The sequence below is a fragment of the Theropithecus gelada genome, chromosome 11 (genome assembly GCF_003255815.1).
Source record: "Theropithecus gelada isolate Dixy chromosome 11, Tgel_1.0, whole genome shotgun sequence".
NCBI classification, from domain to species: domain Eukaryota; kingdom Metazoa; phylum Chordata; class Mammalia; order Primates; family Cercopithecidae; genus Theropithecus; species Theropithecus gelada.
Genome location: NC_037679.1, coordinates 15,966,368 through 15,990,215, shown reverse-complemented (window position 1 = coordinate 15,990,215; position 23,848 = coordinate 15,966,368). Strand labels below are relative to the sequence as shown.

The 23,848-nt window shown below is 48.4% G+C and overlaps 1 protein-coding gene and 1 pseudogene across 1 annotated transcript; both read left to right on the top strand.

The window, feature by feature from the left end:
• The first annotated feature begins 1,561 nt into the window (after positions 1-1,561).
• On the top strand, positions 1,562-10,824 carry RDH16 (retinol dehydrogenase 16). Its single transcript, XM_025403660.1, has 5 exons — positions 1,562-2,138; positions 3,222-4,844; positions 6,791-7,049; positions 8,953-9,116; positions 10,018-10,824. The coding sequence occupies exons 2-5, from the start codon at positions 4,532-4,534 to the stop codon at positions 10,233-10,235; spliced, it is 954 nt and encodes a 317-aa protein (XP_025259445.1). The 5' UTR covers positions 1,562-2,138; positions 3,222-4,531; the 3' UTR covers positions 10,236-10,824.
• A 9,678-nt stretch (positions 10,825-20,502) lies between these two features.
• On the top strand, positions 20,503-23,550 carry LOC112634241 (annotated as a pseudogene).
• Positions 23,551-23,848: the final 298 nt, after the last annotated feature.

The following is a 23,848-nucleotide window of genomic DNA, read 5'->3' as shown; positions in this document are numbered from 1 at the left end:
ATACTTTAACAAAATCTGTTCTCACTCCATCTCAGTACTTTCAGTTTAAAGCCTGGTGGGTTGATGAAGCTCAAACTCAGGCAAGGGAAAATACATGAACACAACCACCTGTGACTGTTTTCTTTGAACAGTTAATGGGAGTCAGACCTGATTGGGGTTGACTAGAAAATCAAGCAGTAATGGAGGATATTGCTGTTGCTCAACTGTGCTCTGTATGCTTATGAGCATGGGAAAGGATAAATGTTTTAGGGTGAAAATATCCTTCCTTCAGTTCTGTCTGACAGGGACCTAAAGAATCATATATTGAGTCTACTGCTCGGCTCCAAGAGGCTGTGTATAAAGCCATAACTGAAAAAGCAGCTCAAGCAGCTCAAGCCTTATTGTATGCAAGAACAGGACACTCCTACACAAATACTGTGCTTTTCCAACTGTCCTAGCAAACAGCACAGCAGAAGATTGTATCCCATGCCTGGTTCAGCATGTCCCACACCCGTGGAGTCTTGCTCACTGCTAGTATGGCAGTCTGAGATTGATCTGTGAGGCAGCAGCCCAGCAGGAGGACGGTTGTCCACCGTTGCTGAGGCTTGCATACAATAAGGCTAATGCAGAGTGTAAAACTTCTATTAGACCCCTGAGACGGAAGGCTCAGTTAGCTGAATATATTAAGGCTTGCAATGGCATTGGAGGTAACTTAACATAAGGCTACTCTTTTAGCTCAAGCTATGGCTGGATTAAAAGTCAGAAAGAATATGCCCCATTTCTCAGGCTCTTGTTTCAATTGTGTGCAATTTGGACACACAAAAAAAGAATGTAGAAAAGGAAGCCAAAAGGTAAGAGCTACTACCATCAAACAACAGAAAAGCCCCAGTGTATGCCTCCATTGTGAAAAAGGCAATCACTGGGCAAGTCAGTGTCATTGTAAAATTAGCAAATATGGACAACCTGTCTTGGGATATGGGAAGAGTGGCCTGCCTTGGGCCCCTCAACAAACTGAGGCATATCCAGCACAGCCAGTGCCCTTACAAATGTACAACAATTGTCCCCTGCCACAGTAGGCAGTGCCGTCGTAGACCTCTGCAGTACAATTCCCATCTGCTTGCTTCCTGGAGAGTCACCAAAAAAGGTCCCTTTTGGGGTTAAACAGTTGGTTTATTACTTGGAAAGTCTAGTCTAAGTTTGAAAGTTGTCACTGTGCATATGGGAATAATTGATTCTGATTATACCGGAGAAATTCAATTAGTCATTAGTTCCTCAGCTCATCAGCTCACTTTATTTCATTCATTTGACCTCTCTCACTGTTACCCTTTCTTCCACTTGATCAAATCATCTACTGAAGCTTGTGCATGCATCCGTAGTTCTCATGCCATGGTTTACAGCTCCATCAGGTCATTTAAGGACTTCTCTACACTGTTTATTCTAGTTAGCCATTCATCTAATCTTTTTTCAAGGTTTTTAGCTTCTTTGTGATGGATTTGAACATCCTCCTTTAGCTTGGAAAAGTTTGTAATTACTGATCATCTGAAACCTTCTTCTCTCAACTTGTCAAAGTCATTCTCCATCCAGCTTTGTTCCATTGCTGGTGAGGAGCTGCATTCCTTTGGAGGAGAAGAGGTGCACTGATTTTTAGAATTTTCAACTTTTCTGCTCTGGTTTCTCCCCATCTTTGTGGTTTTATCTACCTTTGGTCTTTGATGATGGTGATGTACAGACGGGATTTTGGTGTGGATGTCCTTTCTGTTTGTTAGTTTTCCTTGTAACAGTTAGGACCCTCAGCTGCAGGTCTGTTGGAGTTTGCTGGAGGTACACTCCAGGCGCTGTTTTCCTGGGTATCACCAGCAGAGGCTGCAGAATAGCAAATATTGCAGAACGGCAGATGTTGCTGCCAGATCCTTCCTCTGGAAGCTTTGTCTCAGAGGGGCACCCAGCTGTATGAGTTGCCAGTCAGCCGCTACTGGGAAGTGTCTCCCAGTTAGGCTACTTGGGGGTCAGGGACCCATTTGAGGAGGCAGTCTGTCCATTCTCAGATCTCAAAATCCATGCTGGGAAAACCACTACACTCTTCCATGCTGTCAGATGGGGATGCTTAAGTCTGCAGAAGTTTCTGCTGCCTTTTGTTCAGCTATGCCCTGCCCCCAGAAGTGGAGTCTATAGAGGCAGGCAGGTCTCCTTGAGCTGTGGTGGGCTCCACCCAGTTCGAGATTCCTGGTCGCTTAGTTTACCTCAGCAATGGTGGACACCCCTCTCCCAGCCTTGCTGCTGTCTTGCAGTTCGATCTCAGACTGCAGTGCTAGCAGTGAGCAAGGCTCCGTAGGCATGGGACCCTCCAAGCCAGGCGTGGGATATAATCTCCTGGTGTGCCATTTGCTAAGGCAATTGGAAAATTGCAGTATTAGGGTGGGAGTGTCCCAATATTCCAAGTACCGTCTGTCACAGTTTCCCTTTGCTAGGAAAGGGAATTCCCTGACCCCTTGTGCTTCCCGGGTGAGGCGATGCACCACTCTGCTCCGTGTGCTGCACCTACTGTCTGACTGGTCCCAGAGAGATGAACCCTGTACCTCAGTTGGAAATGCAGAAATCACCTGTCCTCTGCATCACTCATACTGGGAGCTGCAGACTGGTGCTGTTCCTATTTGGCCATCTTGGAAGCAGGAGGAACTATTCTACCCTTTATATGCTTTTTAAAAATCTCTGCCAATTCTCTCACATTCGTCTAACTCCATAGTCCCTTGTTCCTGAACCATGGGCAAAACTGCTTTACTGCACTAAAGAGTGTTAACAAATTCTGAGTACTAACTTTCACTCCCCCTCTTCATAAAAAATGCTTTAAGAAATTTAAATAAGCAGAATGTCTGCTTTCACTTTGTCCCATTGTTACTCTGGTTCTTCTGAGTGCTAAGCTTTCCTGCCAAGCTTCTTTTAGACATCTTCGGGTGTCCTTTGATGATGCGTCCTTTGCTCTCACATGCCCTGGTGTTCCTTCACCAGGGTCTTTGTTGCCCCATGTTGGGTGCCACGAATGTTGGGGTTGCCAGACCCAACACCAGGTCATGGGGGTGACAAAGTCTGGCAGAGTCAAAGGATTGAGAAAAGACAGTTTGAAAGAGAGAAGTGGGACCTGGGGACCATCACAATCATGGAGGCTGTGAAGGCTGTCAGACACGGATGTTTAAGTCTGTAGACGTTTCTACTGCCTTTAGTTCAGCTATGCCCTGCCCCCAGAGGTGGAGTCTATAGAGGCAACAAGCCTTGTGGTGCTGTGGTGGGCTCCACCCAGTTCAAGCTTCCTGGCCACTTTGTTTCCCTACTCAAGCCTCAGCAACGGTGAACAACCATCCTCCTGCTGGGCTGCTGCTTCACAGATCAATCTCAGACTGCTGTACTAGCAGTGAGCAAGGCTCCATGGGCGTGGGACACGCTGAGCCAGGCATGGGATACAATCTTCTGGTGTGCCGTTTGCTAGGACAGTTGGAAAAGCACAGTATTTGTGCAGGAGTGTCCTGTTTTTCCAGGTACAGTCCGTCATGCCTTTCTTTGGCTAGGAAAGGGAAATCCCCCCAACCCCTTATGCTTCCAAGGTGAAGCAATGCCCTGCCCTGCTTAAGCTTGCCCTGCGTGGGCTGCACTCACTGTCCAACCAGTCCCAGTGAGATGAACCAGGTACCTCAGTTGGAAATGCAGAAATCTCCCATCTTCTGCATTGATCACGCTGGGAGCTGCAGACTGGAGCTGTTCCTATTTGCCCATCCTCTCTGTGCTTTCTTTACCTCTGAGGTTGGACACCCCCATAGGATCCTGCAATCTTTCTGCCCCAAAAACCTACTATAGCAGGAGGGAACCTGTTCCTGCCCACCCTTTGTCTACTCCTTCTCATCCTAGAGAGCCTGACCGTGTCCTAGTTTTCTGAGGAGTGATTGGTATTCTAAGGTGCTGAGCAGGATGAGGAAACTCAGGCTCAGAGAGGGATTTCCACCTAATCTGCCTGGAAACCGTGTGTAGCTACTCAATAAGGTCTTTCTATGTTCAGAAGGTCACGGACCAGGGGTGTTGGAGTAGGAGATTTGTAGAGACAGTTTTAACCCCTGTACTTACAGCAAAGGGATGTGTTTTCCATGGAGAGTGTGTGTGGGCAGCTGTGTGTGAGCCTGTGTGGGCTCTGTGTGTGTTCCTGTGTGAATATATGTGTGTGCTCCTTCATGGACACAGCACGCATGTAGTGGGCACAGCAAGGCAAGAGAAATCAGGAGACTAGGGACACATTGCCAAGTGATAATATCTTCCTACTGGGCAGGACCTGGGGTGTGCAAAGGTGTGCATGAGTACTGCAGAAGCAGTTCAAAGAGCAGAGAGGTGGGGCCAGAATAAATATGTTGCAGAAAGACAGTCATCAGGGAGGAAAGTGAGGATTCTGACCAAAATGCCTGAGGGTTTCCCTGCCTACCACAACCCTCTGTGTTCTTAAATCCTCCTGTGTCAACAGAGGCCAGACTCTGGGTTCCCCCACAGCCTGTCTGTGTCTGTCCTCTGCAAAGCCATGTGGCTCTACCTGGCAGTTTTCGTGGGCCTGTACCACCTTCTGCATTGGTACCGGGAGAGGCAGGTGCTGAGCCACCTGAGAGATAGGTATGTATTCATCACAGGCTGTGACTCTGGCTTCGGGAAACTGCTGGCCAGACAGCTGGACGCACGAGGCTTGCGGGTGCTGGCTGCGTGTCTGACAGAGAAAGGAGCTGAGCAGCTGAGGGGCCAGACTTCAGACAGGCTGGAGACGGTGACCCTGGATGTCACCAAGACAGAGAGTGTTGCTGCAGCCGCCCAGTGGGTGAAGGAACACGTGGGGGAAAGAGGTAACCACCCAGATTTCTCAAGTCTGTCTGTGTCTTCCCGCTGTTTGAAGGGACCACCTCCTGTCTGCTCCCTGGGAAGATTTCTACAGTGTCTTTCCAGGTTGAAGTGACAGTAGCTTTCTAGTACTTCTCACTAATCAGGCTGGCCTGAGCCCCATCTCTTTCCAATCCTTAACCTATCCCGACATTGGAGGTGTATAGTCTTGGGGAGAGTTTGCCCTGATGAGATTTTCTCTCCAGAATTCCTCTCTATCCTCTCCCTCCTGTCTAAGCAGAAGTCATGGATTGTTTGATGCTGAGAGCCTGGGTTAGAGATCTGGAGACTTGCTAGAGCATGGTTGAGAAGGGAGCACGGGGCTGCAAGGGTGCACGGAGGCTGTAGCTGTGCTGGAGCCAGGCTTGTGTTCCCAGCACTTTACCTTGTTCTTGCTAGGGCCTATCAGCATCCGCCAAGAGCTACGACCATCTCCATCTTCAGAGGAGGGTATCAGCATAAAGACTGCTTAAGGAAGGCAGAACTAGTAAGGGGTTACTTTTTCTTTCTTTCTTCTTTTCACTACACTAATTCATCTGTCTTATTACAGAGGAAGAAAGAAACATGGATTTATTTTATGTAACAATAAATGCAGAACATGATCTTTGTTGAAAATACTGAAAAGAATAAAGATGAAAACAAAAGTTTCCCTGAAATTGTCATCCATACATAAGTCCTTTTTACAATTATATATATTTAGGATTTTATACTTTGTTCTTAGTTTCAGTCAGCTTAGATTCTCTGGAGAAGATGAACATTTTTTACACCATAATGACCATTTTTATAAAATTGTATCTAATTATTTAGAATACTGTATCATTCCAATAGCCTTACCTATGTAAACCATACTGAGTGGTTGGATATGAAATTCCTTCCAGCTTTTTATCATCATAAATATCGTCTTGGTGGACTTTTATTGGCCAGCATCTCTATAAGTGTGAGATGTCTGGGTGGAGGAATCTACATTTGCATCAGGGCAGGGCCTGTTATTGAGCAGGGGATGGATTCTTATGCCTAGGCCAACCCTTCCAGATCAGCAACTGCCACCCCTGCCCAGACTCAAGGGACCCTGTGCTCCTGCCCCCTGGTTCTGTGGGTTGAAAACTCTATTGACTTGAAGTCTTGGGGATTGTGTATTTGCGTCTTCCAGAGAGATTTTCCCAGAGCTGAGTGAACTTGGGACTGATGGAAGGATGAAGAGTGGGCTTCTGATGCAGTAGGCGGAGAGGGTGACATTTTCTGGGGCAGAGGGTGGAGTCTGTGTACTGAGTGGGGTGATGCAACCTCGCCTTCTTCCCAAAGCCTGTGCATTGGAATTCCCCAGTGCTTTCTATAAAAATGTTACTGGATATTGATGCAGGATGTTTCAAGACCAGAGATCAAACACAGGATGTTCTCCAAGTTCCCCCAAGCCTAGGATTTCAGGTCTGTCTTTTTCTGTCTTTCCTCTCTCCCTCACTCTCCCCTTCTCATGTCTCTTATTCCATGAACAGATGGTTGCAGAACACTCACTATATAAGGTGTTAGCATACCTGAAAATGCAGGTGAATGTCTATAATGTCAGCAACATTCATGTTTAACTAACCAAACATTGGTCTTCATGTTTCCAGACATGGACAATAGTTCTTTAACATGATTTCATACAATCCTTACATAGGGGTAATAGCTTATTGTCTTTCAGGCAATGGGCTGGGCCCTGAAGAGTAAATGAAGAAAGAACTGGGTTCTGTGGCCCACCAGCTGCTGAATGTCCAGCCTCCACCCCTGCAGATACTGTGGTGCTTGTTTTACCCTCCTTCCCATCCCACACCTGTCATTCTGCCTTCACTTTATTGGGATGTGAGTTGCATCCTAACTGTCCACCTGCACAGGCACAACACAGTGATGCTCTCTCATCTTCCCACTGTCCCAGGACTCTGGGGCCTGGTGAATAATGCTGGCATCTCCTTGCCTGCGGCCCCCAATGAGATGCTGACCAAGCAGGACTTTGTGACCATATTGGACGTGAACTTGTTGGGGGTGATCGACGTGACTCTGAGCCTGCTGCCCTTAGTGAGGAAGGCCAGGGGCCGTGTGGTCAATGTCTCCAGTATCTGTGGCCGGGTGTCACTTTTTGGTGGAGGCTATTGCATCTCCAAGTATGGCGTGGAAGCCTTCTCCGACTCCCTCAGGTATGGGTCTGGGACGGGGCCCGCCCTAGTCTTCCTGATCCTGTCTTTGTGGGGAAGTCTTTTCCAGGGAGTTCCTTGAATCCCAGCCTGTAATGCCCTTTCATGAGATCCCTCTCTGTCTTCATGTGCGGCACCCTCATCTTCCGCTTTCTGGATTGGGCTGGCCATTCACTGGGAAGCACCTTCCTGAGTGCTGGGTGGCAGGAGAGGCCTCAGGTCAGAGAGTTTTTTGAATGATACCTCTTCCCTGGATGGATCTCCTGGTCAGAAACTACCAGAGGCAGAATTGGACCTGGACCTTTGGCTTCTGATCCTGCCAAGAGGAACACAGTACTGAGGTTCCCAAGCCAAGGACAGGAGAATACTGTGTATCAATGACTAATCCCAGGGAAGGACCCTAAACACTTCTTCCCATTGCACCTTGGTATTGGAACCACAAAGGCAGACCAGGCAGTCAGCACTGGATGGAAGAATGCTTTGCACCCTAGAGAAGGAGCAGAGAAAGATCAGTACAACAGTGTGTGTTGGTCCCCTGGCCAGGGAGGCTTTCCCGGCAGCTGACAATGGGCATGTGGCTTGCTCACACCCCTCTCTTGCTGTAGTAGATGGACCCCGACCCCTCCTACCTGGAATCTGAAATACTTGTAAAGCTGGGGTATGCCTTAGTGCCGCGGAGACACACATGCTCATGGAGATGCAGGAGCACTCACTGAGTCAGAAACAGGGAAAGATATTTCCACACCAGGAGATGGGTGCCTGGCTTTGGGGCTCTTCCTCTCTAGGGAGAGAAATGCTTCAAGCGCTGAGGCCATTCCTTCGTGGCTCTCTGGAGCCCAAAGACAGCATGCAGAAGATGGCCTTTCCCAGCAGAATTCATGTCCAGAGCCCCTTTGACAATGGGTAGAGCATCTGAGTCCACACAACAGATGCTTTAGGCCCTTGTCTAAGTGACAAAAAATCCATCCTTAATCAACAACAAGGTTTTGTCTTTGAGCTAAATCTTGATACCTGAGAGAGGGACAAGAGATCTAGAATCAGCTGCCAATGCTTATCAGGTTGGTGATCAAGTCAACCTTGCTGGCCATGGTACCCACCGGAGTTGGGGAGAGTCGTGGAGATTCTCTCTGAGCTGGGGATTGAGAACTCAAGCTGGGGATTGAGAACTCCACCTGGCAGCCTGGTAAGGAAGGCTGTGAAGGGATCCTGGATGAAGGAATGCCATCAGCCCAGGCCCAGGGTGAGCATTAGCCACCTACATGTACTGCAGAGTCCTCTTGTGGTGAAGGTCAAGGCCAGGCCTGGTGGGGGATGCTGGGCAGGTGGGCATAGGTGGGCTCCTTGATGGCCTGTGGGTCCTGAACAGGAGCTGTGCTTTATGCTGTTGGGAGTGGAACCCCCAAAAAAGGGATTTGCTCCTTGGTCTAATCAGCTTCTAGACACCCACTGACTGCAGGAAGCCCAGTGGCTGAAAGTGGGGAGCCAGACTGAAGACAGATGCTTCTTAGAGGACAGCTGCCATCACCGAGCTCAGAGGCCAGGGAGATTCCTGGGGCAGGAAAAGGAGGGAGGGGACTGAGGACTGGAGAGGAGGCAAAATGTGGGAATTCTGGTGATCCACTGGATGTGAAGGACATAAGAGGAGACAGCACTAAGGTGCTGCCTTGCTTTGGAATTGGTAGGATTTAGGGCTAATAAGCTCAAGTGTGTAAAATATGGAAACCCCATACAGAGGCAATGATTCCATCATAACTATGACCCCTTGATTTCTGGAAAATAAATATTCCAAGCTTTCTATCTCACCCGTTGTCTTCATATGTTGTGCTGTCATAGTTTTACTTTTATTGTTTGTGTTTTACCTTCCATGACCCCTGAAATCTTTCCCCTCTGCTTCTCTTTCTTGCAGGAGGGAACTCTCCTACTTTGGGGTGAAGGTGGCTATGATTGAGCCTGGCTATTTCAAGACTGCTGTGACCAGTAAAGAGAGATTCTTAAAGAGCTTCCTGGAGATTTGGGACCGGTCCAGCCCAGAGGTCAAGCAGATCTATGGCGAGAAGTTCGTTGCATCCTGTGAGTAAGCTGTGGAGAGTGGGGAGAGAAGCAAACCCTCGTGTGGAATCCCTGGTCTACCACTGGTGTCTGAAGACCATTAGAGTTTGATCTCCAGGCTCTTCTTTACCCACAAAGTGGAGACCTTTAGCCCCATTTCCATGATGGGTACTGTGTGGTCAACTGGTCATGAAAAGCAAGTATCCAGGCTTCTCAGAACTTGGGACCAGTGTCTATCTGAACCCAATATCGTTACTGAGGAGCAAAGTGAAGCCAGAAAGGGAGGCATTGGTAACTGATAACAAGCTGGCATTAGAGATAGCTGATTTACATGTGCTGAGACTTCTGTGGGAGGAGACCATCATTTATGCAGTCCAGATATTCCCGAAGAGAGACAAACATGACTTAGTGTGGAACACTTGTTACTTTCCCATGGATGGGCTCCAACTCAGGGAATTTGGATAAAAGATATTTGAGACAAGGGCGGGCGCGGTGGCTCAAGCCTGTAATCCCAGCACTTTGGGAGGCCGAGACGGGTGGATCACGAGGTCAGGAGATCGAGACCATCCTGGTTAACACGGTGAAACCCCGTCTCTACTAAAAAAATACAAAAAACTAGCCGGGCAAGGTGGCGGGCGCCTGTAGTCCCAGCTACTCGGGAGGCTGAGGCAGGAGAATGGCGTGAACCCGGGAGGCGGAGCTTGCAGTGAGCTGAGATCAGGCCACTGCACTCCAGCCTGGGCGACAGAGCGAGACTCTGTCTCAAAAAAAAAAAAAAAAAAAAAAAAAGATATTTGAGACAATGCTTGACTGGGGGTTGTGGGGTGGCATGAGTTCTTAGACCCTTTCCACTCTAAGTTGAATCCAAAGCAGGAGCGGTTACAGGTGGAAATACACATGGATCATTTCTCATTCTTAACAGATAAGAAATCAGCTGAACAATTGGAGCAGACTTGCACACAGGATTTGTCCTTGGTGACCAACTGCATGGAGCATGCGCTGATTGCCTGCCACCCCCGCACTCGCTACTCAGCTGGCTGGGATGCCAAGCTTCTCTACCTCCCCATGAGCTACATGCCCACCTTCCTGGTGGATGCCATTATCTACTGGGGTTCTCCAAGCCCGGCCAAGGCTCTATGAAGCCAAGGATCAGGTGCATGGTTGCATGGATTTGGGGTGTGCTATGAGGGGTGATGTATCCTTGGGAGAGAAATAAAGTGGAGCGAGGCTGTTGTCAGGTCAGTAGGGCACTGATCTCACTTCCTTCATTACCTCGTGTCCATGATTCTCCTGGGAGATAATTCTGCTCTCTGAAGATGTTGGTAGGAAAGTTTCAAGTTAAGCAGCTGAGAAACAGGAACCAAATAGTGCTCCTGGGTGCATTGTCATGTTAGGTGGCCACTCAAGGGTCCAAGCCTCTTGTGCTAACAACTGGGGTGGGTGTGAGCAGGTGGAAGGAGCCTCAGCCCATGCCATTACCTCCTGCTTCCTTATCAGGCTGTGTGTTAATTCTGGGCCAGTCTGGGCCATGGGGTGGAAATGGCTTGGGAGACGTGAGGGGACCCCTTCTCTGAAGATCCCTGTATACATGGTGTTGGGACCGGGAGCACAACCATTACATGGCCCCATAGGCCTCACGAGTCATCCCAGCAGCAGTGGCTGGAAGGTGGTGTCCTCAGTAGGGATCTGTGCAGAGGACAAATAAATCAGTTTTTTATTTGTCTTGAAAGCATGCACTTCCTTTGATTGTTTTGATGTTGAAAAAGTTGATAGTTTCACCCATGTGCAGTGATTTGAATGTTCTTGTGAAGTTACACTTGGATACCAGACACATGAGATTGCAATCCCTCTCTGAGTCTGGGTTCCCGCCTTTGCTCAGGACCCAGAATCACTCCATCCAGAAATCCAGGTCACTGTGAGCCTCTCTAGGACTACAAGTCGAAGGCAGAAAAGAGTGAGCAGGAATAGACCTCCTCCTAATATTGGAATTCTCTGCTAGAAGGAGAACAAGATCCCAACAGGGAAGTCTGATCTTAGAGGCAAAGAAGGGGGAAAGAGGGAATGGGGATGGGAACTCCTAAGCTGCTGGGAGGGAGAAATGGAGTGACTTACACAGTGGGTGTCAGAGTTTTTACCCTTTCACTCCTGAAGATGCCCGTTCCCTAGATTTGGGTGGCCTTGGGGAGCAGTGGGAGGAAGAGGTGTGTGCCTTCCTGAATATCAGGGGATGAGCGGCATGGCCTGAGAATGGATTTGAAGAGAGAAGTTGGACTATCCCTGCCCTCTCCCATCCCTTCTTGCCACCAAGGTGAGGGGCAATTGTTGTCTTTCCAAGGGTCCTGGAGTAGACTTGGGTAACAGAAATAGATCCAAGGACAAGCCAGCAAGGTGACCTCAACAGCCATATTGACAGACAGGCCCCAGATCCCCTCCCTGGGGCAACTGAAGCCTCCTCCCCTTACCTGTGGCCTCTCTGTGGCCCTTAGTGACTGACCTTCACTTCAAAGTCATTGCACTTTCCCTGTGCCATCACTCAGGTCCCCCACCATGTCCCATCACACCCACTACTCCAGTGACAGGGAGTGAGAGTCACTGCTGGACTCATCTTTCGTATTTTCCCTCCCTTTTTTGAGCCCCTGCTGTGTGCTGGACAGAAATTCCCTTGAATGACCTGGTCCTCATCCTCAGTGTCTAGTTTTCTGATGATGTCGCAAGTGTGGACTCAACATAGAAAGCATTAGGGGGAAGGGTGCAGATTCCTGGACTCAGCACAAATGGTAGATGAGGTAACTCCCCAGGTTTCTCATTTTTCTTTCTTCAGGGTAAAAGTCTAGGATACGGGGCCTCTAGGAAGCCCCATGTTGTTTAGCAAATCAGTGTTTATTGTAGAAACAGATTGAGGTCAGATGTTGCTGGGCCACTGAATTTAAAACACGCAATGAAACCTGGCACAGTGATTCATGCCCATAATCCTAGCACTTTGTAGGCTGAGGGGGGTGGATCACCTGAGCTCAGGAGTTAGGGACCAGCCTGGGCAACATGGTGAAACCTGATCTCTATTAAAAATACAAAAAATTAGCTGAGTGTGTTGGTGTATACTACTTGGGAGGCTGAGGTAGGTGGATCACTTGAGCCTGGAAGACAAAGCTCGCAGTGAGCTGAGATTGTGCCACTGTACTCCAACCTGGGTGATAGAGTGAGACCCCATCTCAAAAAAACAAAACAAAACAAAACAAAAAACAACGAACAAACACACAAACAAAACACACACAGTGAGGAGCGGTTGGAGATAAATGGTGGAGTAGAAGGCTTCACGGATCATTCTCTCTTCCCCACCTCACACCAGGACACCAAGTTAACAACTATCTCTGGCTGGGCAGTGGCTCACGACTGTAATCCCAGCACTTTGGGAGGCCAAAGCGGGTGGATCATCTGAGGTCAGGAGTTCGAGACCAGCCTGTCCGACATGGTGAAACCTCGTCTCTACTAAAAATACAAAAAAATCAGCCGGGTGTGGTGGTGGGCACCTGTAACCCCAGCTACTTGGGAGGCTGAGGCAGGAGAATCGCTTGAACCCGGGAGGCGGATGTTGCAGTGAGCCAAGATCGCACCATTGTACTCCAGCCTGGACAAGAGCAAAACTCCGTCTCAAAAAAAAACCACAAACAAACAAAAACAAACAAAACAACTATCTCTGCATCAAAAAACATGTTCATAAGAACCAACAATCAGGTGAAAACCCTTTAACCTGGTTTCAACCTCATATTGCTGAAAGAGGCACTGAAGAGATAGAAAAAAAATAGTTGTGAATCACAGACACTACTGCTCTCCAAACCCTGGCAGTGGAGGCATGGTGCTGAAAGCCTCTCTGGGTGCTGCGGGAGGGAGAACACAGCAATTGTGAGGCACTGAACTCAGTGCTATCCTGTTAGAGCAGAAAGAAAACCCAGACCAAACTCATTTGATGCCCATCCTTGGAGGGAGCATTTAAACCAGCCTAGCCACAGGAGAATCACCGATCCTAGCAATCCTGACTTGAGTGCTGGAAAACCTCAATACCAAGGGCTACAACACTCCATGTCTCCAAATAAACTTAAATGGCAGTCTAGGCCATAAGAGCTGCAACTCATAGGGAAGGCCTAGTGCCACAGGGGAATCTCTGATCACAGCAGAACTGACTTGAGTGCCCGCAAAGCTTGCCACCAAGGACTACCATGCTCTGTGTCTCCAAGTAAACTTGAAAAGGAAGTCTAGGCCATAAGGACTGCCCCTCATAGGCTATGGGAAGTGCAGTAATAGGCCCAGAGGCACTGGATTAGGGGACAGGTGACATACTGAGACACAAGCTGGGGCAGCAAAGGGGAATATTGACATCACCTCTCCCCTGACCCCAGGCTGCACAGCTTGAGGTTCCAAAGGAGACCCCTTTCTTCCACTTGAGGAGAGGAGAGGGAAGAAGAGTGGGAAGGATTTCATAATGCATCTTGGATACCAGCTCAGCCACAGCAAGATAGGGCAATGATCAGAGTCAGGAGGCCCCCATTTCAATCCCTAGCTCCCATACGGCATTTCTAGACAGACCCTGGGCAAGAATGCAACCCAGTGCTTTCAAAGAAAGGACCCAGTGCTGGCAGCATTCAACACCTGCCATCTGAAGAGACCTTGGGCCCCAAATAACCAGCATTGATAGCCAGGTACTACATCAAGGGCCTTGGGTGAGCCTCTGAGACTTGCTGGCTTCAGGTAAGATTTGGGACATTCCCAGCTCTGGTGGCTATGGAGAGAGACACCTCCTGTTTGAGATAAGTGGAAGGAAAAGTAATGGAGACTTTGTCTTGCACGTTAGGTGCCAGCACGGCCACAGTGCAGTGGAACACCAAGCAGACTATTGCGGTTTGTGATTCCAGGACTTGACTCTTGGATGGCATTTTCTGAACCCGCCCTGGTCCAATAGGGAGCCCACTAATATGAATGGTGTGTCCCAGGCCAGGCAGCATTCACCACAAGATGACTTAAGAGACCTTGGGCTTTAAGGGAATATAGATGGGAGTCTAGCAGTACTCCATGTGGCCTGGGGTGGTGGTGACTGTGAGGTCAGGCTCCTCTGTCTTTCGACAAGGAAGAGAAGAGTGGGAAGGATTTGTTGTGTGGTGTGAGTGCCAGCTCAGCTGTAATCCAGTAGAATACCAGGTACATTTCTAAGGTTTTTGACTCTAGCCCTTGATTCCTGCACAGCACTTCTGGAACCACACAGAGACTGGGGGAACTCACTGCTCTGACAGAAGGACACAGGCGTAACTATCTTTGCTACCTGCTGATTGTAGATCCCTTGGGCCTTGAGCAAACATAGGCAGTAGCCAGGGACTGGTTACAGCAGGCCTTGGTTGAGACCCAGCACTGTGGTGGCTTCAAGTCTGACCCAATGCAGTCATAGTGGTGGTGTCACATGGGTGCTTGTGTCACTCTGCCCCGAGCTTTAGATATCTCAGAACAAACACACAGAATTACTCTGTATATATGGAAGAAAGTAAGGGAAGAGAACAAGAGTCTCTGCATGATAATCCAGAGAATTCTCTCAGATCTTGTCCCAAACATCAGGGTGGTACCTCTACGAGGTTCTGCAAGAACCATAGCATTACTGGGTGTGGGTTGCCCCCTAGAGCAGATACAGCTTAGATCACAACACTCAAGTCTTTCCAAATATTTGGTAAGCCTTACAAGGATGGCTAACAAATAAGCCCAGAGAGTGAAGACTACAATAAATACATAACTCTTCAATGCCCAGACACCAAAGAACATCTACTAGCATCAACACCATACAGGAAAACACGACCTCACCAAATGAAGTAAATAAGGGACCAGGGACCAATCCTGGAGAAACAGATATGTGACCTTTCAAACAGAAAATTTTAAATAGTTGTGTTGAGGAAACGCAAGGAAATTCAAGGTAATATAGAGAAGAAATTTAGAATTCTATCAGAAAAAATTAACAGAGAGATTGAAATAATTAGAAAGAATCATGCAGAAATTCTGGAGCTGAAAAATCCAATTGGCATACTCCAAAATGCATCAGAATTCCCTTAACAGCAGAATTGATAAAGCAGAAGAAAGAATTAGTGAACTTGAAGACAGGCCAGTTGAAAAAACATAGAGGAGATAAAAGAAAAAAATAATAAAAGGCAATGAAGCATGCCTTCAGGATCTAGAAAATAGACTTAAAAGGGCAATTCTAAGAGTTATTGGCCTTAACGAGGAGGTAGAGAAAGAGAATAGGGGTAGAAAGTTTATTCAAAGGGATAATAACAGAGGACTTCCCAAACCTAGAGAAACATATCAATATGCAAGTACAGGAAGGTAATAGAACACCAAGCAGATTTAACCCAAAGAAGATAATAATCAGACTCCCAAAGGCCAAGGGTAGAGATGGGACCCTAAAAGCAGCATGGTGGCCCTCTTCTCATAGTTCTGCGAGGCAGTGCCCCAACACCCTATATTTCCCTTCCACACTATCCTAGCAGAGGTTCTCCATTAGAGACTCACCCGTGCAGCAAACTTCTGCCTGGACATCCAGGCATTTGCATACATGCTCTGAAATCTAGCCAGAGGTTCCCAAACCCCAATTTTTAAAAATTATACTTTATGTTCTAGGGTACATGTGCACAATGTACAGGTTTGTTACATTTGTATACATGTGCCATGTTAGTATCCTGTACCCATTAACTCATCATTTACATTGGGTTATCTCCTAATGCTATCCCTCTCCCTTCCCCCCACCCCAAAACTGGCCCTGGTGTGTGATATTCCCCTTCCTGTGTCCAAGTGATCTCATTGTTCAATTCCCACCTATGAGTGAGAACATGCAGTGTTTGGTTTTCTGTTCTTACGATAGTTTGCTGAGAAGGATGGTTTCCACCTGCATCCATGTCCCTATAAAGGATATGAACTCATCCTTTTTTATGGCTGCATAGTATTCCATGGTGTATATGTGCCACATTTTCTTAATCCAGTCTGTCATTGATGGACATTTGCCAAACCTGAATTCTTCACTTCTGTGCACTGGCAGGCTCAACACCATGTGGAAGCTGCCAAGGCTTGAGGTTTGCACCCTCTGAAGCCATGGCCCAAACTCTACATTGGCCGATTTCAGCCATGGCTGGAGCAACTGGAATGCAGGGCACCAAGTCCTCAAGCTGCATACAGCACGGGGACCCTGGGCCTGGCCCATGAGACCACTTTTTCCTCCTAGGCCTCCTGGCCTATGATGGGAGGGACTTCCGTGAAGACCTCTGACATGCCCTGAAGACAATTTGCCCCTTGTCTTGGGAATTAACTTTTGGCTTCTTGTTCCGTATGCAAATTTCTGTAGCCAGCTTGGATTTCTCCTCAGAAAATGAGATTTTCTTTTCTGTTGCATTGTCAGGCTGCACATTTTCTGAACTTTTATCATCTTTTTTGCTTTTAAAACTGAATGCCTTTAACAGCACCCAAATCACCTCTTGAATGCTTTGCTGCTTAGAAATTTCTTCTGCCAGATACCCTAAATCATCTCTCTCAAGTTCAGAGTTCCACAGATCTCTAGGGCAGGGGCAAAATGCCGCCAGTCTCTTTGCTAAAATGTAATGAATCACTTTCCTCCTGTTCCAAACAATCCAAACAAGTTCCTCATCTCCATCGGAGAGAACCTCAGCCTGGATTTCATTGTCCATGTCCTTATCAGCATTTTGATCAAAGCCATTCAACAAGTCTCTAGAAAGTACCAAACTTTCCCACATTTTCTTGTCTTCTTCTGAGCCCTCCAAACTGTTACAACCTCTTCCTGTTTCCCAGTTCCAAAGTGGCTTCCACATTTTGGGTGGCCTTAGAGAATAGTGGCAGGAAAAAGCAGGCACCTTCCTGGAGACCGGGGATGAGACGCATGACCTGAGAGTGGATTTGAAGAGGAAAGTTACCCTGCCCTCTCCCAGCCATTCTTGCCACCGAGATAAGGAGCAATTGTTTTCTTTCTATGGATGTTGGAATATCCTCAGGTCACAGAAATAGACCTAAGGATGAGCCAGCAAGGAGATGTCAGTAGGCACTGACAGGCCCCATGTCCCTTCTCTGGGGTAACTGAGGCCTCTGCCCCTCACCTGTGCCTTCTGTGGCCCTCAGTGACTGGCCCTCACTTAAAAGTCATTGCACTTTCCCTGTGCCATCTCTCAGGTCCTCCACCATATCCCAACACACCAGCTCCTCCAGTGGCAGGGAATGAGAGTCACTTCTGGGCTCATCTTTTACTTTATGCTACCCTTTGTTGAGTCCCTGCTGTGTGCTGGACAGAAATTTCCTTGAATTGCCATTGTTTCCAGGGACCCCAGCTGTCAATGTCTTCAGTGTTCTGATGATCTTGCAAGTGTGCACTCAACACAGGAAGCATTAGGAGAGAGGGGTACAGATTCCTGGTCTAAGTATAAATTTTATTTTGTAGGTACCTTCCCAGGCATATCAGTTTTCTTTCTTCAGGATGAAAATCCAGCATATGGAGCCTTTAGGGAACCCTATGTTGTTGAACAAATTGGTGTTCATTGTAAAACTGAGAGTGAGGTCAGATGTTGCAGGGCCATTTGATATAGAACATGTAATGAACGTTGGTGTCAGGCATGTGAATGTTGAAAATACTGTTAGAGGAACACCTGCTTACCAGGTCTCTGGCTTAATAAAACATGATAGCATGACTCCATCTTGAAGCGAATAGCTAGGCACTCACAAGGCACCTCTAAGGTTAATACTTATAGTCTGAAAACAGGCATATTACAAGTTGACCACCAGTTATAATTACAGAATATGTATGGCTATACAGAACATATTTCCCCTGGCCTGTGGAATATCCAGGTGTCCTAAGAGTGCTGCTCACTTTGCTTAAAGATAACATTAATGAGAACAGTTTCCTTAAAGGACTAATGGTCATTGATAACATCAATAGCCCCTATCGTTAGTTAGCACCTCTGCGCAATTCTAAGTTTAATCATAGCTCCTGCTGGTTTGCTAGTGCCCAGTCTTAAGGAAGGCACTAACAAAGGCCAGCACCTCCTCCTCCTGCTTTCTGAGGATGCCCTACTCTCTAACAGAGTAGTTTCCAATAAACTTGCTTATGTTACTGTGCTCTGTGACTCGCCTTGAATTCATTCCTATGTGAGATCCAAGAACCTGCTCCTGGGGTCTGGATCAGCACCGTCTTTTCTGACAACAATACAAATATGACCAGGGAGGGTCCTCAGGAGGCTCCAAGTCCCTCAATGCTCTTGTGCCAGATCAATCAAGGTCAAGCTATGTTGTCTCCCCCAAAGCAAAGCAAAAGCTTGATATTTAATCTGAAGCCTCCATAGTGTGGAAGCTTTGATTATTTTACCCTCTTGACATACACTTGCCTGTGCACAGACACACATACACAAAGCCAACCACACACACAAAACAAAGATGAATAAATGATTGCTGATTTAACTCATCACTCACTGGGTAGGTGTGCAGGAGGTGTAACTCACCCCAGGAGTCCTCTCCCGAGAGGCAGATCATGGTGAGGGCACAAACCTTGGCCTGGGCTCCCCTGAAGGTGAAGCTGCACCGAAACTGGACCCATGGCCCACATCATCTCCTGTGAGCCATAGGTGGAGCATTGACACCACAGAGCAATAATGGCCATGAAAAGTCTGGTGAAAACCAGTCCAAGGCCCCTATTTTTGACCCTTAGCAAAATAAGAGTTTCTCCTTTTCTCCTCCTTCCAGGCCTCTTTCCTCAGACAGGGAGCCAGGTCCAGTCTGAGGGACCTGTGCAGGGACTGGGGCCCAATCCCACAGAGGCCAGGGGAGCCACAGAAGCTGCCTCACTCCTTCTCTTTGCTGTCCTGGTCCTCTCTCAGGAGCATGGGGTCTTTGAGTCCCAACATCAAGAGTCTTCCCTTCTGGCCCCTGATCTTGGCCCTTACCTGTGCACCATAGGGGACATAGGGTCTTATGTTTGAGCTGCCCAGTTCTCCTTGTTTGGTGCCCTGCAATAAATAGCTCACTTTCCCTTGCCGCTATCCCGATGTCAGTGTTTGGCTTTGCTGTGCAGGGCGAGAGAACCTCGGTGCAGTTCCAAGACACCCTGATGCTGCTCTAGTAACCCTGGATGATTCAGACTTAAGCCTCAGTCACTCATTTTGGTTGTCGAAGGACTTAGGTAGCGGGGAAGAAATCTGCAAGCCAGAGGCAAATCTGAGGGATTTCATATTCGGGGTGAGGGGGTGTCTCCCAGACGCCTCTTCCCTCTGAATGCCCCCTCTGGGACTTCCAGGGATTGCTCCCAACTAGAGTGTCTGGGGAGCAGCTGTCACCCCAGGCAAGGGTCCTGTTACTCTCAGGAGGAGTAAGAGTGGAGCAGTGGGTGTGAAGGTTGGGAAATGTCCCTGTGCATGGCCCTTGACAACATACAGTTGAAGGAAACCCTGGTCACTGAGAAGATTCTGGATGTGGGCACTGGCAGGGGAGGGCAGAGGGCAGTGCAGCCAGCACCCAGGGCTGGGCACCGGGCATATCTGGAGGTGAGTGGGTGAGCCCTGGGACTCTTGCGTGTGGAAGTCCTTCCATTTCCCCTCCCAGTATCCCTGGATGTTTCCTTCCTGTGGGTTCCAAGTCTCCATTCCCTTCTTTCCACTTTCTTTACCCTAGATGTCGGACTCCCCCCATGGGATCCTGCACTCCTCTGGCCCAGAAAACTATTATGGCAGGAGAAGATTTCTTCCTGTCCACTCTTTCGGCTTCTCCTTCTCATCCTAGAGAGCCTGACCATGACCCAGTTTTCTGAGGAGTGATTGAGTCTGGTTGCTGAGCAGGATGAGGAAACTCAGGCTCAGAGAGGGATTTCCACCTAACGTGCCTGGAAAGCATGTGTAGCTTCCCAATAAGGTCTTTCTGTGTTCAGGAGACCATGGACCAGGAGTGTCAGTATAGCAGCTTTGTAGAGACAGTTCAGACCCTTGTACTTAGAGCAGAGGGGTATGTTTGCCATGGAGAGTGTGTGCAGGTAGCTGTGTGTGAGCCTGTGTGAATACACATGTTTGTACCCACATAAACATCTGTGTGGTCACAGAAAGAAATTTGCAGACTAGGGAAGCATTGCTGAGTCATAATAGTTTCCTACTGGGCAGGACTTGGTGTTTGCAATTGCAGGCATGACTATTTGCAAAGGCAGTTCAAATAGTAGAGAGATGAAACCAGGTTTTAAAAAAATGTTGCAGAAAGACAGTTATAAGGGAGGAAAGTGAGGACTTTCTGCCAAAATGCCTGAGGGCTTCCCTGCCTACCGCAGCCCTCTGAGTACTTAAATCCTCCTGTCTCAACAGAGGCCAGACTCTCATTTCACCCCAGCCTACCTGTCGTCTGCAAAGCCATGTGGCTCTACCTGGCGGCCCTCCTGGGCCTGTACTACCTTCTGCACTGGTACAGGGAGAGGCAGGTGGTGAGCCAGCTGAGAGACAAGTACGTGTTCATCATGAGCTGTAACTCACGCTTCAGGAACCTGCTGGCCAGACAGCTGGATGCACAAGGCTTGTGGGAGCTGCGTGTAGGACAGAGAAGGGGGCCAAGCAGCTAAGGGCCAGGCTTCAGACAGGCTGGAGATGGTGACCATGGACATCACCACGACAGAGAGCATTGCTGCAGCTGCCCAGTGGGCGAAGGAGCGTGTGGGGGACAGAGGTACCACCTCAATCCCTCCTCATGCCTGTTTGTTTCTTCTCTCTGTGTGTCACTAGGGGAGACCTAGTGTCTGCTAACTGGGAACATTCCCAGGACTTTTATTTTCAGGGGCTTGAGCTTTTCATTTTCCAGAGCAGAAGTCCTAGAGTGGCCGTGGCTGGGCCCAGGGTTAGAGGAGTCCAGCCTGTGGTTAGAGCCCAGTCTCTGGAGAATGTGGGGTCCTGACAGTTGGCATGAGACCATCGGGGATGGGGCCGGGGAGGATCCAGGCTTCTGATCTCAGCATTCTCTTACTGGTTCCTTCACACTTGTCCCTGTTGAGGGCTTTAAGATGATCCCCACTTGACTCACCAGGACACTGGGGCTTGGAGAGCTGAAGGGACTTCACATCAAACACCGAGTGATGAATCCTGTTCCTTTTGGGGAAAGGGAGATCATTGATTGCTTTGTTCTGATTGTAAATGGAAAACATGGAGAAATTATAGAAGAGGATAAGATTGGATAGATAGGACAGTAAGAGAGGATTTCTCATTGGAGAAATGATAGAAGAGGATGGGAGTGAAATGACATTCACCCTAATCCCAGCCTCCAGGGTTAATCTCCCTCTACTTTACACATTCTGGGGTCAGCATTTTCATCATCAAATTTCTTCCACAACATAACAATCAAGGTCTCCATATTCCAGCATGTGGAGAGACCATAATTTGTTAAAGGGATTCTATATCGTTGAATGCCGAAGTTTGTTACCCACTTTTCCTGGCATAAGTAACATCTGAGTAATGATTCTCTACCAAGGTTTGTTGACAGGCGTAGTAGTGCTATTCAAGAAAAGTAAAACTATTGAATCAAAGAATCCTCGTTCTTTCAAGTCCAGGAAAGGTTTCTGAGTGGGGGAAGGGCTACCATTGCAGGCCTTATTGTTTTTCCAATATTCCTAGGGTCAAGCCCTGTCTCCCGTATCCCCCAGCTGCCATCCACTCACACCCCTGCCCCTGCTGGCCTGGAATCCATAGCTCTGTAGCTCTGACTACTCCAGATCTTTCATACTATTAGTTTGCTCCCCTGTGTCTTCTGTAGAGTCTTCCCCAAAGCTAAATGGGCTGGGCACTATGGGGATAGGGCAGAGGTGGCCTTATGAGATGGTGGGAGGAAAGAGTGGTACTTCCTGGGGCAGAGAGTATAGTCTGGACACCTGTGTGGCATAAGACCCCCTTCCCTCCTCCCCTCCTGCTCTCGCCATTCAGTCCACAGTGAGCTGTGGGATACCCAGGTACACAGGGTGACCTTTTCTTCCAGGACAGATATTGCCTTGGCATTGATGCAGGTTGTAGCATAGCTTGTCCCCTGATGCCCAGTGCAGGCCTGTTCTCTAACTTCCCCCAGTCTTAGGATTTAGGCGTATCTCTCCTAACCAGGATGCAGAAAGTAATTACTCATGTGTTTTTCTTATTCCTTCCTTCCATTTTCCTTTCTCTCCTGTCCTTTCCCCTTGGTTTCTCTCTCTTACCCCATTACTGTCTTCCTGTTTTCCTGTCTCTGTCTCTCTCCCCTGGAGAGATATTTGTTGGGCCCTGGAGGCATGGGGAGAGCATCTGAGTCCATGCAACATACTGTTTGGGCCCTTGGATGAGTGCCCAATAAACTCAGCTTAGGACAACAACAAGGTTTTAGCTCTGACCTAAAAGCTCTAACACCTGACAGAGGGGCAAGAGAGCCAGAATCACTGTTGCCAGTTCTCACAGGGGTTGTGACCCAGTCAGTTCTGCTGGCCATGGCAGCCTCCTAAGCTAGGGAGGGTCCTGGCAGTGGGGTCTGAGCTGAAGATTGAGGATCCCCACCTGGCAGCCTTGAACAGAAATGGGGGAATGACTTTTGTCTTCAGCCCAGGTCCAGGGCAAGCCTCAGCCATCTGCCTGTGCTGTGGTGGCCTTATGGGGTGAAGCACAGGGCCAGGCCTTGGGGGAGGCTGGGCAGGTGGGTGCATGTGGGCTCGTGGAGGCCCTGGGCAGGAGCTGTGCCTCATGCTGTTGTTAGTGGAACCCCAAAAAAACGGGATTTGCACAGGAGAGCTCCTTGGTCTAATCGGCTTCTAGACACCCACTGACTGCAGGGAGCCCAGTGGCTGTGAGTGTGGGGAACCAGACTGAAGGCAGGGGGATGCTCCACAGAGGACAGCTGCCATTGCCCAGCTCAGAGGCCAGGGAGATTCCTGGGGCAGGAGAAGAAGGGAGGGGACTGAGGACTGCAGAGGAGGTGGAATATGGGAATTCTGGTAATCCACTGGATGTGAGGGGCATAGGAAGTGATAGCACTGAGGTGCTGCCTTGCTCTTGAATTGGTAGGATTTAGGGCTAGTAAGCTTTGGTATGTAAAATGTGGAAACCCCAGAGAGAGGCAAGGCCACCATCATAACTTTCATCTGCTATCTGCTGCCCTTCCCAACTCTCCAAGCTTTCTTGCATCTCCCACTGCTGTTGCATGCTGGGTTTGTATTAGGTTTCTTTGTTTTTTGTGTTTTGCCTCCCAAGACCTCTTAAGTCCTTGCCCTTCTGTGTGTCCGCCATGCAGGTGGGAGCTCTCCCACTTTGAAGTGAAGGTGGCTGTGATTGAACCTGGTCACTTCAAGACCAATATGAGAAGCTTTGAGAGGCATTTACAGGACCTCAAGGAGCTGTCGGACCAGGTCAGCCCTGAGGTCAAGGAAACCTATGGGGAGAAGTTTCTGACATCCCATGAGTGAGTTCTGGACAATGGGGCAAGAAACAAATCCTTGTCTGGAAGTCTAGGTCCATCATTAGTGCCTCCAACAGTATGAGAGTCTGTCCTCCAGACTCTGCCTCCCCAACAAAGTGAGGACATTTAGCCCCATTCCCAGGGTGCCATGTGGTCAACTGTTCACATAAAGGAAGCATCCAAGTTTCCTATAATTGGGACCACTGCCTCATCTGAACCCCTCATTATTTTGCAGAGGAAAGTGAAGTCAGAGACAGTGGGCTCATGGGCAGCTGGGTTTAGAGATAGTTGATTTTCATATTCTT

Excerpts from the sequence above, each read along its gene's own strand:
- RDH16 (XM_025403660.1), top strand. The coding sequence starts at position 4,532 with ATGTGGCTCTACCTGGCAGTTTTCGTGGGCCTGTACCACCTTCTGCAT. Across the intron at positions 4,845-6,790 it reads GGAACACGTGGGGGAAAGAG|GACTCTGGGGCCTGGTGAAT; the intron begins GTAACCACCCAG and ends CCACTGTCCCAG. Across the intron at positions 9,117-10,017 it reads CGAGAAGTTCGTTGCATCCT|ATAAGAAATCAGCTGAACAA; the intron begins GTGAGTAAGCTG and ends CATTCTTAACAG.